Source organism: Gigantopelta aegis, chromosome 6 (assembly GCF_016097555.1).
Source record: "Gigantopelta aegis isolate Gae_Host chromosome 6, Gae_host_genome, whole genome shotgun sequence".
NCBI classification, from domain to species: domain Eukaryota; kingdom Metazoa; phylum Mollusca; class Gastropoda; order Neomphalida; family Peltospiridae; genus Gigantopelta; species Gigantopelta aegis.
In genome coordinates this window covers 71,153,365-71,169,316 of record NC_054704.1, presented here as the reverse complement: position 1 = coordinate 71,169,316, position 15,952 = coordinate 71,153,365, and the positions used below count along the sequence as shown (strand labels likewise).

At 35.7% G+C, this 15,952-nt stretch overlaps 1 protein-coding gene across 3 annotated transcripts in view; it reads right to left on the bottom strand.

Annotated features, from left to right (window-relative positions):
• LOC121376509 (structure-specific endonuclease subunit SLX4-like) overlaps positions 1 to 13,333 on the bottom strand; it is a 31,606-nt gene extending 18,273 nt beyond the window's left edge. For all 3 annotated transcript variants that reach the window (XM_041504397.1, XM_041504399.1, XM_041504398.1), the window contains exons 1-11: positions 13,202 to 13,333; positions 11,735 to 11,865; positions 10,665 to 10,992; positions 8,482 to 8,928; positions 7,998 to 8,134; positions 6,598 to 6,705; positions 5,806 to 5,945; positions 4,260 to 4,316; positions 3,254 to 3,379; positions 1,693 to 1,786; positions 648 to 749 (exon numbers count right to left, since the gene is read on the bottom strand). In XM_041504397.1, coding sequence (XP_041360331.1) covers positions 648 to 749; positions 1,693 to 1,786; positions 3,254 to 3,379; positions 4,260 to 4,316; positions 5,806 to 5,945; positions 6,598 to 6,705; positions 7,998 to 8,134; positions 8,482 to 8,905 — 1,188 coding nt within the window. In that variant the 5' untranslated portion in view covers positions 8,906 to 8,928; positions 10,665 to 10,992; positions 11,735 to 11,865; positions 13,202 to 13,333. The remainder of the gene's footprint in view (positions 1 to 647; positions 750 to 1,692; positions 1,787 to 3,253; positions 3,380 to 4,259; positions 4,317 to 5,805; positions 5,946 to 6,597; positions 6,706 to 7,997; positions 8,135 to 8,481; positions 8,929 to 10,664; positions 10,993 to 11,734; positions 11,866 to 13,201) is intronic.
• Between the last annotated feature and the right edge of the window lie 2,619 nt (positions 13,334 to 15,952).

Here is a 15,952-nt window from a genome sequence, read left to right as displayed (position 1 = left end):
TCCCTTGCTGCTAATCGAAGAAAGTAGCCCATGAAGTGGCGACAGTGGGTTTCCTCTCTCAATATACGTAAATAAAATGTGTTGAGTGCATTGTTAAATAAAACATTTCCTTCCTTCCTTCATGATGATTTAACATCATGTGGTGTATGAAGAATGTAATCAGTATGTAAAAGAGTACAACTGGGTAATCATAATCATCATGTATTCATGAGTTTAACCCACAGATCTGTAATTACAATTTATATAAATCAAATATTTAACTCATGACAGAACAAAATGTTATTTTTTTTGTGTGTTTTTTTGCATCTGAAAGTCAGTACGAGCCAGTAAGAATTGGTCATTTGTTTATTTATGAAAGGCCCACGAGTTTATTGATATAGTGCATACACAGTACCATTTCCATATATGCTTTTTCGCACACAGGCATTTTCCCGCTCACATGAGTTTTCCACTGTGACATCGTAACATGAAGTTTTTGCTAGCAGCTTTAATGTACTCTTCAACAACATCAAATGTTGTATAATAATCCACTTGCTAACATGCAGATATGGAAACACTCATGTATTGTCAGAATGTAGAATTGCATTGATGGAAAGCAGTCATATGTCAAATAACTGATTGATGGAACTGTCTTTCAGACTATGTACCTGATTATTATTCAAGAATGAAGTCCACACCGACACTGCCGCCAGATGTGTGAGTCGACTGTTTTCTACAGGTGGAGTCAATGTGATGTCATCATCGTCTTCCTGAAACACACAAAGGACTAACATTCTACACTGATAGAAGACTAAACATAAAAAGATATTGTTGTAAGATACAGTAACCATCATAGATTTGTATTAACCGGCCTCAGTGGTGTCATGGTTAGACCATCAGACATAAAGCCGGTAGGTACAGGGTTCGCAGCCTGATACCGGCTCCTGTCCAGAGCGAGTTTTAACGACTCAATGGGTAGGTGTAAGACCACTACACCCTCTTCTCTCTCACTAACCACTAACCAACTAATGACTAACCCACTGTCCTGGACGGACAGCCCAGATAGCTGAGGTGTGTGCCCAGGAAAGCGAGCTTGAACCTTAATTGGATATAAGCACAGAAATAATTTAAAAGAAAGAAAGAAAGATTTGTATTTGCATTCTTCCTTTGAATCTATAATGCTGATATGCGGTGTGTTCAGGATGGAAAGTGCTCATGAACAATTTGGTTTCCATCCTATACTATCATACTGATTTAACATTTAAGTGCAAACGCTAGTTTGGTGAGTGACCGCAAGCATACCTAAAACGCTCATCACCGACTATCAAAGGAACCTCTAACCTACAGAATGTATGAGCGAATCTTTAGGTTCAGCAGTAAAAGGTTTTTTGACACAATCAGTGGCATTTAAACATTTACAATACTGCCACAGGATTCATGCAGTACAGTATGTAAAGATATACAAAAGTAGAAGTTCTGTAGTCATGACATTAGAATTATAAAACAAACTTCTGGTTCTGTTGAGTATATCTATAACATAAACACAGCTGTGCTGAAAAAAGTACAGTTGGCAGAATCTGATTTGAAAAATAATGATCAATAGTTCTCGTGCTCCGAATCATCTTGACCAGACAATGTTTTAGGCCTGATTTCTGCCATGGAGTGACTTTAAATTATAGACAGGATTAATGTTATTACACGACATCAACTGACCTGTGGTACGAGTAGTTCGGTGACCTTGTTTGCTATTCTGTGGCTAGCTTCTTTTTTAGACAGAGTCAACAACAGAGGCAGTTCAATGGGACCTCTGAGAATATAAAAACTTAAAGAATTTATCTACACATTCAACTACCGGTAACTGAAACATATACATTAAATAGTCACAATTTATTTAAGACACTGATCTACAATGTATCAATCAAAAGACATACAAAGGAAGGAAGGAAATATTTTATTTAACGACGCACTCAACTCATTTTATTTACAGGTTATATGGCATCAGACATGTGGTTAAGGACCACACAGATATTGAGAGAGGAAACCTGCTGTCGCCACTTCAAGGGCTACTCTTTTCGATTAGCAGCAAGGGATCTTTTATATGCACCATCCCAGACAGGATAGTACATACCACGGCCTTTGTTACACCAGTTGTGGAGCACTAGTTGAAACGAGAAATAGCCCAATGGGTCCACCAATGGAGATCGATCCTGAACCCATCGTGCTACAAGCGAACGCTTTACCACTGGGCTATGGCCCACCCTTGCTGTATGGAGCCTATACAATGAAGTGAAACATCTTTCAGTGGGGTTTTTTTCTGAACAGCAAGAGTGAATATTCCAGAGTGTTAAAGTTGAAGCTTGTTTTGTTTAACAACACCACTAGAAAACATTAAGTTCCTAATCAGCTATTGGATGTCAAACATACTGCCGATGAAACCTGCTCCATTTTCCCATTAGCAGAAAGGGATCTTTTATATGCACTTTCCCACAGCCATGGCCATTAATCGTGGGGCAATGGTTGGGATGGAAAAAAAAGAATAATCAAAGAAATGGGTCTACTGAGAGGGTTCGATCCTTCGACTAAAGTATCTCAGGTGAAAGCTCTACCGACTGAGCTAGATCCTGTTCTTTTCCAGAGTGATGCCCAAACCAGTTGTGGATATGGAATTTTGTGGATGAGTTAATCACTTTCTCAAACGTACTAGCTTCTTGACTCACATATCACATATAAATGTTCACAATTCAGTATGCTGAGCAGTGTGCAATTTTGGTTTCAAAAGTTTAAGTGTCATAAGGCAGGGCTTCTAGAATTTTTTTTTTTAAATCCACTATCCATGGGATCAGTGATTTTAAACACTGACTAGCCATGATTAAAAATTCACTAGCCCTACTTTACTTTCAGTTAATACAATTTTACTAAATAATAGTAATTATCAGATATATCACCTAAAGAGGGAGATAGAGCTTAAAACACAAACATTGGGATGGGGAGTTGGGAGTGAAGGCAGAATATTCATATATACAAAATAGATTTAACTGCAACATTAGACAACCTTTTTCACTAGCCGTTGGACATGGCAATAGTACTTATTTACTAGCTCAACATTGAATATCACTAGCCATGGGAGTGGGGCTACCATAATAAGGACTCTCTGTTTGCAAATCTTGAGAGCCCACCACCAAAGTCTTATATGATTTTGGCGATCGTCATTTTCCCGGACTCTCCTCAAAATCGCACACTGCTGAGGCTAAAAGTATAGTAGGTACAGCCTCACTTGTTGTTCTTCTTGTGTTTCTTCCCATCCACTAAAACCAGGTGATTTGATGCTGTAGTTGTTGTCTGCTGGTCTGTCATGGAGGATGATAAGACCATCGCCAGTTGTAGGTCTTCATCCAGATTGCTTAACATAGAGAAGAAACATGTCAACATCTGGTTTTTCTGGGGGGTTTTGGGGGGTAAACACCATTATTGTTGCTGGGTTATTCACAATTAGCACTACAAACATGAATCATTACAGGCAAAAGAATGTCTGTTTAGAAATGTGTGATCGGCAAGTCATCTTAAAATGCTGGTAATAACACCATACCGGTACTTCATGAAAAAAAAGTGTTTTTGTTTTGTTTAACGACACCACTAGAGCACATTGATTTATTAATCATCGGCTGTTGGATGTTAAACATTTGGTAATTTTTACATATAGTCATAGAGAGGAAACCCACTAAATGTTTCCATTAGTAGCAAGGGATCTTTTATATGCACCATCCCACAGACAGGATAGCACATACCACAGCCTTTGATATACCAGTCGTGGTGCACTGGCTGAAACGAGAAATAGCCCAATGGGCCAACTGATCGGGATCGATCCCAAACCGACCGCGCATCAAGCGAGTGCTTTACCACTGGGATACTTCCCGCCCCAGTACTTCATGAAGTAACAAAACATTCAAGGCTCACACTGAAACAGTTTATTGTGTTAACCAATTTTCAGTTATTTAACTCATCATTAACAGTTTGAGTCTTTGTTTCCTACCGACAATATAATCAATTTTTCTTTTTCTTTTTTCTTTTTTTTAATACATACATGTATTTTAATTATTATAAAAAATGGTTTACGAGTGAACACTATCTTCTTTTAAAAGATGTTTGTCTCATTACTAACCATTGTCTCATTACTAACCATTTGAGACTGTTTCATGTCAATGACCCAGTGTCTGTATCAACTGTTAACTTTACGACTATTAAGATGACCATTTCCTAACACCTGAAAAAGAAATTCTAACCTTTTATTTCTCTTTGCTGGTTTCTTCTTGTCATTAGCAGTTTGGTTCCGTGTTAGCCTATAATTAAAAAAAGAAAGAAGCCGTAAACAAATGTGTGGTCAACATAACAGATTATTAACAAATGTCAACCCTCATGAATTGACATTTACATAACAAATAGAAGAAATGTTTTTTATTACACCACAGTGGCAGATATATCTTTGGGATATTTTTCATTTTTCACTAATGTGTGTTGTAATAAGCAATACAATACTCATTCCAGTAAGACAAATCATGTGTTTTTGATCATACATCACAAAGGAAAGTGAGTGATGTACAAATGAAAATGTCTCATCTACCATAAACATATTCAGTGTTGTTGAAAATACATATATTATACTGAAACTTTTTAAACATTAAATTAAGAAAAAAAGAAATTAAAAGTTTAATTTACTAAAAACAATTTGAAACAAGCATTAAAATGTACATTCATAGATTCAATTATTTCAATGATCTAGGACTTATAGTTTTGTTAAATATGTACTTAAATGTGAAAATGTAATGCTAGTGTTAGACTGTCAACTGTCACAACGAAGTTGGCCAACTCGACAGTTGCATTGTAATTTCCCCAACTCCCAACTTAGACGGTTGCGCTCAGATTAGCTGTAGGAGTTGTATATGATGAAAATCGAGTTGTAAGAATGCTCAGAATAGCCACTGGACAACCATAGAAGTCGTGAGAGCAGAAAGTTGGCCAACTTTATTGTGGCAGTTGGTAATCTGAATCTAGCATTATGCTGAGCTAATGCAAAAGTATTTTAATCATAAATTAAAATTAAATTTAACATGCATGGAGATTTAAAAAATCTTATAGGTGCAACTATAAAGCAGGTTTTACTGGTCTTAGACTTAGAAATGGACCTAAATGTGAAAAGTAATACCTATATCTCGTCTTTGACTTCATCAAAGCAAGAACGTGTTTAGTATTCTCTATATCTATTTAATATTGTTACTAGATACATATACAGAACTTCACATACGTTGTTTTTGCGTCTTATTTATTGTACAAGTTTATTTTGTGCAAGAATATATACCACGAGACCGTGTAGTGGTCGAGTGGTATGTTCTTTAGTAAAATAAACGAGTGCAATAAATAGGAACCAAAAACAATGTAAGTGAAGTTCTGTATTTATTAGTATTACATAACTTCTTTTATGTTTTACAAAAACGGTTTTTAATTTAATGTCATAACAACACTTTGTTAAATCTATAATCACAACTCCTTTCGTGGATTTACTTAACGCTAAGAATCATACTCTGCGGTAGCCTTGTTTCAAATACAATGTGACGTCATTTGTAAATCATATATGACGTCAGTAAATAAAAGGTGCTAACTGCAGTACAAAGTAAAAGGGAATTCCCCATTTAAAAGTTCCGGTCCAGATAGTACATATGTGCAATACAAAATAAATTTATCACAAGGTTTCAAAATGTCTTTATTACTATAGTAAGACTGAATAGGTATGTAATAAAGATACAGATATCAAATTAAACAGACAGTACTCACCTATGTCTGATCGAGTCAGACACCACCCCAGCAGCCAGCTGTAGCTGATGTTGCTCATCTTGCTGTTTAACCGACTGCATCATCTGATGGAGAGGAATTCCCAGACTGTGAGCACACTTCTTTAAGTGAGACCTTCGCACCTGTAACAAACACATAAAACAATTATTCAGTGGCTGCTAGTATCTCTTCACCTGATTCTTAAACATCAAGAGCATCCAGAGTCAATAATTTTGACAAAATAACAGTTTACAAGTTATTTTAAAAACTGGGATCAATAGTGTAGCAGTTAAGCCATCACATATCAAACTCAAAAATGTGTTACCTACAGCAATTTTCAAAAGGCAATTTGAAACCAGTAACTTTTAGTCTTTTTACATTCCAATGTGAGATTACATAGTTGCAATAGTTTAGTGAATTAAGGCCATGGGCAGACGGCCCAAATATCTGAGGTGTGTGCCCTGAACTTTAATTGAATATAAGCATGAAAATATCAAATTAAAATGATCAAATGTGACATACTCAGTTGCAACTTAAGTTTTATCAGGGGTGGAAATTGGGTGAACTGTAAAAAAAAAAGAGGAATCTAGAGGGGTCCCGGAAATTCTTATAATCCTAGGTTAAAATATGTGTCATCTGACGCATTTTGGAGGAAAGGACAATTAAAATGCAAGGAAACGCAATGTTCCATGAGAGGAAAACAGCTGATCCTAGGAGAATTCCCACCCCTGTTTTATATTTTAATAGTTTCTAAAAACCTACATTCTGTAAAATATTATTTCAAGCACAACTCACAGCCTCAGTTTTTAGAGTCTTGCCACACATGGGACAATCAAGGACGGCCATCTTGGCTTTCTCCAGTATTTCCTGTTCCTCCTCTGCCTCCCGCTTTACAGCTTCTGCCTGGATACACACATTAACACATCAGATTGAGTAACTAATGTACCTTTGATATGGCAGCAATCACTAGCTTTACATTCAAAGTACTGTCCAAAGCAAAAAAAACAGAGAAAGAATGTACTGGAAATTTACCATAAAGATTTATGCCAAAATTATAAATAGATGGATCAATCAAATAAAAATAAAGTTTGTTTTGTTTAACGACACCACTAGAGCACATTGATTTATTAATCATCGGCTATTGGATGTCAAACTGTTGGTAATTTGGACATATAGTCCTAGAGAGAAAACCCACAACATTTTTCCATTAGCAGCAAGGGATCTTTTATATGCACCATCCCAGACAGGATAGCACATACCATGGCCTTTGATATACCAGTCGTGGTGCACTGGCTGGGATGAGAAATAGCTCAATGGGCCCACCAACGGGGATCGATCCCAGTGGATCAATCAATGTCTTTTGTGCAAATTTAGCTTGTCAAAATCCAATACACTATTTATATTGAAAATATAATTTGGAATGAATGTTTAACAACATCCCATCACATCGTGGCAAATGAAAGTAAGTATACAAAAATGCTTATTTACATTAAAACAAAAATTATATAATTATACAGAGTTGTGAAAAATGTAATAACACAATTTTTTATATAAAAATCTGAATCTTTTAAAAACTTTAAAATTAATTCTGTGCTTTGATAATCAGACTCGAGGTCTGCAAATCACAGATGGGTTATACAGCACATAAGTTAAATAGCGTAGAGAAGTCCAGGCTGTCTTCTTTAAAAAGGTTTAAGACTATTAGATGTTGAAAAGTGGATTAAGAAAACATTTTGTTCAGTATCGCTACACAATTCTAAAACGTTAAATACTATTTGTAAAACAAATTTAAAATTGATTGCAAGTGTCACAAATCAAACAGTTAAAACCAAAATATTCCATGCCAAGTTGGTATTCACTGATAACCTAATTACAAGAATTCCACTTAATTAAATGTTTTGCCTACCATACTTATTCGATGTCAATGTCAGTTGCATCCATACATGTTCATGTAAATGCACATTTAAATATTTTTTTAAATCAACCATTTTTTAAACTGATTTAGGACTTATAGTATGAGAGAAATGGAGCTAATTGCAAAACTTTAACAATGAGATAAACACAAAAGTTAACGCTATCACAGCTGCCACCGAAAATGTAATATCTACAGGTATATCTCACCTTTTTTTACTTCATAAAGTAGAAACAAACACTAACTGATGCTAGAGCACTGATTAATGATTGTACTAACACACCTGGTCAATGCACTTGTTAAGATGTCGAGTTCTTCTCTGAGAGTTCAGGTTTGTGATGTCTTTCTGACATAGCTGACACAGAATTAATTCTTCCACCTTTTCATTCAGCTTTCTGTGTGCAGTGGATGACGAATTTACTGAAAAACACATTAGCAGAACAAATAAAACTAAAATCTACTGTATCTGTAAACCGGGGGGGGGGGGGGGGGGGGGGGGGGGGGGGAGAATAAGTGCATATGCATTTTTGCATTATTCACACTCAACCTTGTAGAAACATTTTTATTATTTTTAATATTTTCATTGCAGATACCATGTATTGTTTGCAAAATGTACATGTTGTGTACATGTGCCAAGGTGCATATTGCCGGAAAAAACCAAACCAGTATATAATATTAATCATGTTTACAGTATAATATTTAGATGAATTAAAACATACAGATTTATGAACACTTTAAAATTTAGACAAAATACAAATATCACTTACCATTTCCATCAAGTGCATTCTGTCGTGCAAACTGCTGCAGGCAGGCTCTGACGTGGTCTCTAAGGTTTTCCTTGTTAAAGTTTTCACCACAAGCTGGACAAGCCACTGACAAGCTGGTAGTTTCACTAGCGACAGGACAGACATCTGTACTTCCCTCACCACTACTAACAGGTGTCTTCTGTCTGTCCACCTTCTGTCCATCAGTAAACGTCTGTCCACTCTTGAAGTCATCAGTTTCGTTGAGGTCAGCCGCTGCGAGTGTGTTAATCAGATTCCTCCTGCCTCGTCTGTGAGTCTTCTGAAGAGACAGCTTAGCTTTTCTAATGAGTTTCTTACTGCACGAGCTACTCGCAGTCTTCCTGTGTCCATCAGGTTTAGACTTATTCGGAGTAAAGTTACACGGGTTGTTCTTTTCATGGTCCATAATCACAGAATTACAATACACATCTATTAAAAGAAAAGTGTGTACTAAAGTTATTAAAACAGTGAATGTCAAAGCCACGATGGTTTGATTGTTATGTAGATTACTGGACCAAAAAACATTTATAAACAGTAGTGCTAATTTTAAAAAGTGGGCAGGGAGGCATTACATTCAATGAATAATTTGTTTATGCAATCCACTTCCTTTAGAACATATTGCACATTTACTAATGTTTTTCCAAAATAGCTTATGATCAATTCAAACCTTGTGGGGGTTTTCCATTTGTATCAATTTCAATCTTGCTCTGAAATCACATTTATAGGCATGAGGATGTGCTGTTTAAGGCTGTGACTTGACAAAATACATACCAAATATGATCATTGATGTCCAATCAAGAAATGATTTCAGCATTATAAAAAATATTTTTTAAAAACCCCAGTATTCTGACAGTACTACTGGGAAGCAAGGAAATGGTTTATTTAACGACGCACTCAACACATTTTATTTACGGTTATATGGCGTCAGACATATGGTTAAAGGACCACACATTTATGGAGAGATGAAACCTGCTGTCGCCACTTCATGGGCTACTCTTTTCGATTAGCAGCAAGGGATCTTTTATATACACCATCCCACAGACAGGGTAGTAAATACCATTGCCTTTGATATACCAGTCGTGGTGCACTGGCTGGAACAAGAAATAACCCAATGGGCCCACTGACGGGGATCGATTCCAGACCGACCGTGCATCGAGTGTGCTTTACCACTGGGCTACGTCCAGCCCATCAGTACTACTAATGCAATACATATTCTACTACCAGAGCCAAACATATCAAACATACCAGAGCCAAACATTTTTCGTATCTCTTAAGTTCAAGGGCCATACATATTTAAAAATTGGTAAATTGCCATAAAAGTCAAACTTGATCAGTAACAGTACTTCATAAAGCTATACACAAAAAATTCTATTCAAAATGTGGAAGCATTGTGAAAAACAAAAAGTCTGGAAAAATATATGTGGGACAGACAGATAAACAGAACAACATAGATAAAATCTATAATCCTGCAGGGACTAATAAGATTAACACAAAAATAAGAAAGAAAAAAGAAGAAGAAGAATAACAAAAGTACAAATGAATTTAAGCTTACATTAGCTAATTTAGCATCTGTAGGATGTAGAAATGAACATTCATCCCAAGTATCAAAGTCATTATTTGAAAGTTTAAAACAATCACTTTAACCAAGTCCCACAAAACTTTAACCTTGTCTAGGGCTTAGATTCATATGCTTGAAGGAGTGCAGTAGAAACACTATAACATACCGAACAAAAATCTCAAAGCCACCCTTTAAAGGATTCATGTCATAACATTAATTATAAAAGCTTAAAACAAGTTTTTTTTAGTTTCTATTTATTTTAAAAGCCTGCAGATATTACCAAATATAACCAACATGGGGCCAAGAACCAAGAGGAAATGCAAATATATCAGCACTTCAGATTTCACGGAAACGGTAAAATCATGGAACCGAAATTTTATTTTCCAGGAGTATTATATCGAGTACGACTATTCAACGAAAATAATATACATATACACGAAAACAGTTCTGATGGGTTCCCATGATCACAAACCAAAACAGTGTTTCCCATGAAATCTTATGGCCTGATATGTATGACTTTTAACACAAACTTAAAAAAACTTTAATCAATCTGTGACTTGGATCATGTGTTACAAGCTAGATAAAAATGTAATTGTTAAGAATTTACCTATTTCCTTTCCCTATTTTTGAAAGGCATTTTGGAGTCCACTTCTGTTGTTGAGTTGATTGCAGCAATCGAGCAAGCAGTATTACTATCAGTCTACTATAGTTTGATATATCACACTTTATAAAATACTCTGAAATCAAGGGGGTTAATCCCCCATCACAATCAATAACAAAACAAAAATTATTTCTTCTCTGCATTCACTGCATCCTCGAGAAGTTTCAAGCGATGCTCTCGAATCTGAACAACTCTTTCTTTAAACTGTTTCTGTTCTTCTTTTTCCTCATTCATCGTGCGAACAAATGAGTTGTCTTTAGAATCCAATAAAAACCTGAACAAAGTGTTATAAGATTTAGAAGATCAGAGTGACAACAAACAAACTTTAAAGGCATACTGTCACAGATTTATTTCCCTTAAATTGGATTATAAATAAAAATTACATTTATTTAGAATATCACTCCAAATGATTTAACTGTCAACCCTCTTGGTAATTTTCAGTTTTTGAATTTTGGAACTTTACAGAGCTGAATATAGCAAACAATTCCATCAACACAAAAGTAGAAGTTGAAATATGCTTTTTGTATTGTTTGCTTTGATAAAGTTAAGAAAAAAGGAAAGAAATGTTTTATTTAACAACGCGCTCAACACATTTTATTGACGGTTATATGGCGTCAGACATATGGTTAAGGACCACGACACCACCGAGGCCGGTTAAAGTTAAGAAGATGACATCAAATTCATCACATAAGGATAAATTTCAAGAATATATAACTTAAAATAGTTTAAAGTTTTTTTACATTGATTAATTAATCATCAGCTATTGGATGTCAAACATTTGGTCATTCTGACACATAGTCAAAAGAGAAAATCTGCTACATTTTTCCTAATGCAGCATGGGATCTTTTATATTCTTGGGGTTAAATGTTTTTTCACATCATATAATTATAATTGCTTATATTTTAAGAAGCCAGACAGCCGTGTTCACAACAGAACGAAAACTAAACAAGTAATATTTTCTAATGATTTGAAACAACTCATTGTTGAGATGATATTTCAATTCTCCCAAAACTTACATAAGACCAAGGTATGACATCATTGTGAAGGACAATCCAGCTAAAATGAACCTATTGCGGAATTTGTAGGCCAGAGTTCCTCGCATGTATTGGTTTCTTTTGATTTCTCTCATTATTCAAATGTGTTTAACCTGGAATAATAAAAAAAATACATGTAGATTTCTCTAAACTTTAATGAAGCAACATGTAGTGAAGTTCACTAATTATGTCATGCAGTTATATTATAATATAATATAGTGTTTAATCAAAATGAATAACCGTCGGCACCTGTATATTTAACCGGAACATTGTTGAAAGGGGGTGATGTAAGGTTTCTGCCTGTAGTGTGTGTATTAGTGGTTACTATGTGAAATATTTGTTATTAACAAACTTGAAAACTATCAATGTAAAGGTATTTAACGTATTTAGTGTTGTATTAAAGCAGAAATCTTTGCCTTCAGGGCTAGCTCTGGGTGATCAGAAAATGTTGCCAAATCATCTTAAAAATGCAAAATCTATAGCTATTTTCCAACAAAATATTAAGTATTAAACACACATTTTTTTCGCCAAATTAAAATAAAATTTGCCAATTGTTCTTAAAATTCGCAATTGGTGAATTTGGCGAGTGCCAGAGCTAGCCCTGGCCTTACAATAACTATAAACTGAAAACATGACGTTTCCGTTTTAAGAACGCTAGAAAAATTTCAATGCAAAATTGTTACTTAATTTTTTTTCTTTTTTAACACTACTAATGCACTTGAATGTGTTTAAAGAAAATCTTGTTACTAAAAAATTGTACCTCTTATGAAATATGGATTTCAAGTGAAATTACGGTAAGATATGTCAAGTTTAAGATGGGCTAGTGAAATATTTCCCATTTTTGCACCCCCGCATAATGCTTACCCCCTCCCCCACCCCGACCCCCCCCATTCACAAGTTACAAGTCATACCATGGGTGTAATATTATAATTCTAACGCACTGCTTACTATTTGGGATCTTAACGCATTTCAACTCGATTTATAATCCTTATAAATTTTCACAATATTTTAATTTACTGTTTTAATACATGACAATTTTATTGTCATTTAACAAGTATTCACATATACCAATATTTTTCATCCCTTCTTTTATATAGTAGGCATTGAAACTTTTTGGTACATGTAAATACTGATTATACTATACTCTTTAAATGACAAAAAATTTGTCATGTACTGATGATGTAGGCCTATAAAGAGAGTATCAGTATAACTATAAGCTAAATATTGTGAAGATATCTCAAATTTACCAATATACAACAATTTTGAATTTTATTCACGTATAGGCCTCAAGCATGATAGGGTTTATCAATCTCTTAAGTCTGTGTCAAGTGCCTGTGAGCGTTACGTAATATTTGAATGGCCCCTTAGGCTTAGCAGAATTATGAGAATACTCTGGCCACATTTGACATTAAATATTATTATTATTGATTTGAACTTGGTCATCGTCACCTGAGTAGACTAGGAAGATGAGAAGTAATCAGAATTTTTTTTTTCTTCTATTTTACGTCCATGCAGATTTCAGCGATTAACCTTTGAGATTAACGTAGCTAGACCTTCACAAACGTGCACCACGGAGGCGGCCATTCAAGTTTAATAGTATTGTAATTCCACAACGAGTAGCGCACCACTGTAAAACAAAAATGGTTTTTGTTTGGTTTTTTAGTGGTGGTGGTGGTGGTGTGTGTGTGTGTGGGGGGGGTGTCTTCATCTAGTGTAACTAACCAGTACCGGCCTCGGTGGCGCAGTGGTTAAGCCATCGGACAACATGATGGTAGGTACAGGGTTCGCTTCCTTATACCGGCTACAACCCAAAGCGGGTTCTTTTAGGGTTCTTCATTCTCACTAACACTCCTTCTAACCACTAACCACTGTCCTGGACAGGCAGCCCAGACAGCTGAGATGTGTGTCCAGGACAGCGTGCTTGAACCTTTATTGAATATAAGCACGAAAATAAAGTTGATTTTTTTTTTATAATTAATAGTTATTATTTGAAATTATTCACATTATGTCAACAGCATATAACATAGCTGTCACGGGGATCCTATAATACCCGTAACTGAATAAAACATGATTATCCAAATATCTCTCCTAACTGTATATCTATTAGATATCTCTGTATCGGGCAGTCTATACCCGAGTGGCTCGGCTCTAGGTTTTTTTTTTTTTTTTTTTTCTCTTTCACAATTTAGACCAATAGTCCAGTCTGTAAGATAAAATGAGCTGTTTTTTCCAGTTCGCCTCTCTTTCCATAGAGTTTGGTGTGTATGGCAGTTTCGATTGGCCACTCAGCTTGTCTCAGGTCTTGATGAATTGGACACGCCTGTAAGATGTGTTCTGCTGTTTGGTCTTCCAGGCCACAACTGCAGGTTGGTGTTGCTGCAAGTTTAAACTTTCTGAACATGTGAGCATTCAGTCGGTTGTGGCCTGTCCGGAGTCTCAACAGAGTTACTTGTTCCAAGCGACTGAGAAGGTGGTAATCATCTTGTTCTGTCCTGGGTCTGTTGGCTGCCTTTATCAAGGTTTTCTTCTCTGAGAAGCTAATGTTGTTGCTGGGCTTGTACATGATTAGCTCCTAGCTTGGCTAGCCTGTCTGCTTCCTCATTTCCTGGAATCCCACAATGTGCTGGGATCCACTGTAGAGCTACTCGTCTTTCCTTTGCTACCTCTTGCATGGCTTCATTCAGGTGAGGAAGTTTTTCTCCTTGCAAGGCTTGTAGGACTGAGAGAGCATCTGTGAGGCTCTAGGTATAATCAGAGATAAGATCTTATATAAATATATATATATATATATATATATATATATATATATATATATATATATATATATATATATATATATATATATATATATATATATATATATATATATATATATATATAGCACGTTTAGTTCACTAGAAAACACAACAAAACACAATACACTTTGGAATCTGTATTAACACTACGCTGACAAATGTACTTGCCGCAGTAGTTAATTAACAACAACAATATAATAACAACCCAGAGCTAATCACTTAATTAGTTAATCACTAGGTGTCTAGTTTACACAATATTCTAATCACTTCACCGTGATACAACACACACACGTGTGATAATTGAGAAACGCTGCCAGGGGAACTTAATTAATAAAGGAATTACAACTCTATTCCTAACTGGTTAATTTTTAATTAACCCTTAAATACTCATTCAGTAACCTTGTAATACAGAATTAATACTGGTACCTATCACAATAAAGACAATAACATACAGTTTACCTAGGTCCTCTAGGATGACCGGCTAAGCTTTATCTTACCAAATACTCGTATAAAAATATTAGAACAGTGAAGCCTACAATTTACTTCGTCAGATTACCGGAGACACTGTCTAAAGAATATTGGTATAATACAGTAGGCCCTATTAAAATATTTAAAGTCACATCAATCACATCAAGGTTATACAACAGAGCAGAAAAATATATTTACCAGTCCAGTCGGACAACGTTCCCCGGGAGCCTTCCAATGTTTCTCCCTGATATATCTAAAATCCTATCTATTTATTATAAAACCCAGACTGGTCCGAAGACAGTCCGCGGGACCGAATCTTATGATGTGTATATTTCCACAGCGACCAAGACGGTCTATTTCCTTACAAGCCTAGACTGATCGACGCCTAGTTCGCTAGAGATACCATGGTCGCGCGGAGGTATTACGTAACCACTCTCCACATGGCCTCCACATCTGGTCTGGGTGTGTATTGGGACGCAGGACTACCACCGTCACACACCCCCACCTCAAAAATTATATTTCCTCTACTCTAGGATTAGGGAAATATACTACATTTAAACAAAATAAAAATGTGCGTTAACCGACGCATCCGGGCATTTATAACACATAGTAATAAGGTGACTACCAGTAATCACACTGAGTCTCTGAGTCCCTGGTATACAATAAAATATATAAAAACAAAAACAGAAATCAAGAACGTCAACACATTATCACAACGTTCAACTTCGGGACAGGGCATCAGCGATTACATTGGATGTGCCCTTGATATGTTCAATGGTAATAGGGAATTCCTGCAGAAGAAGACTCCATCTCAAAACTCTCTGGTTGGTGGCTTTCATTCTGTGAATAAAAGTAAGCGTATTATGATCAGTAAAGACAACCACTTGATGCAATGCCGGTTTCACGTAGATCTGAAAATGCTTCAGAGCTTGTGCCA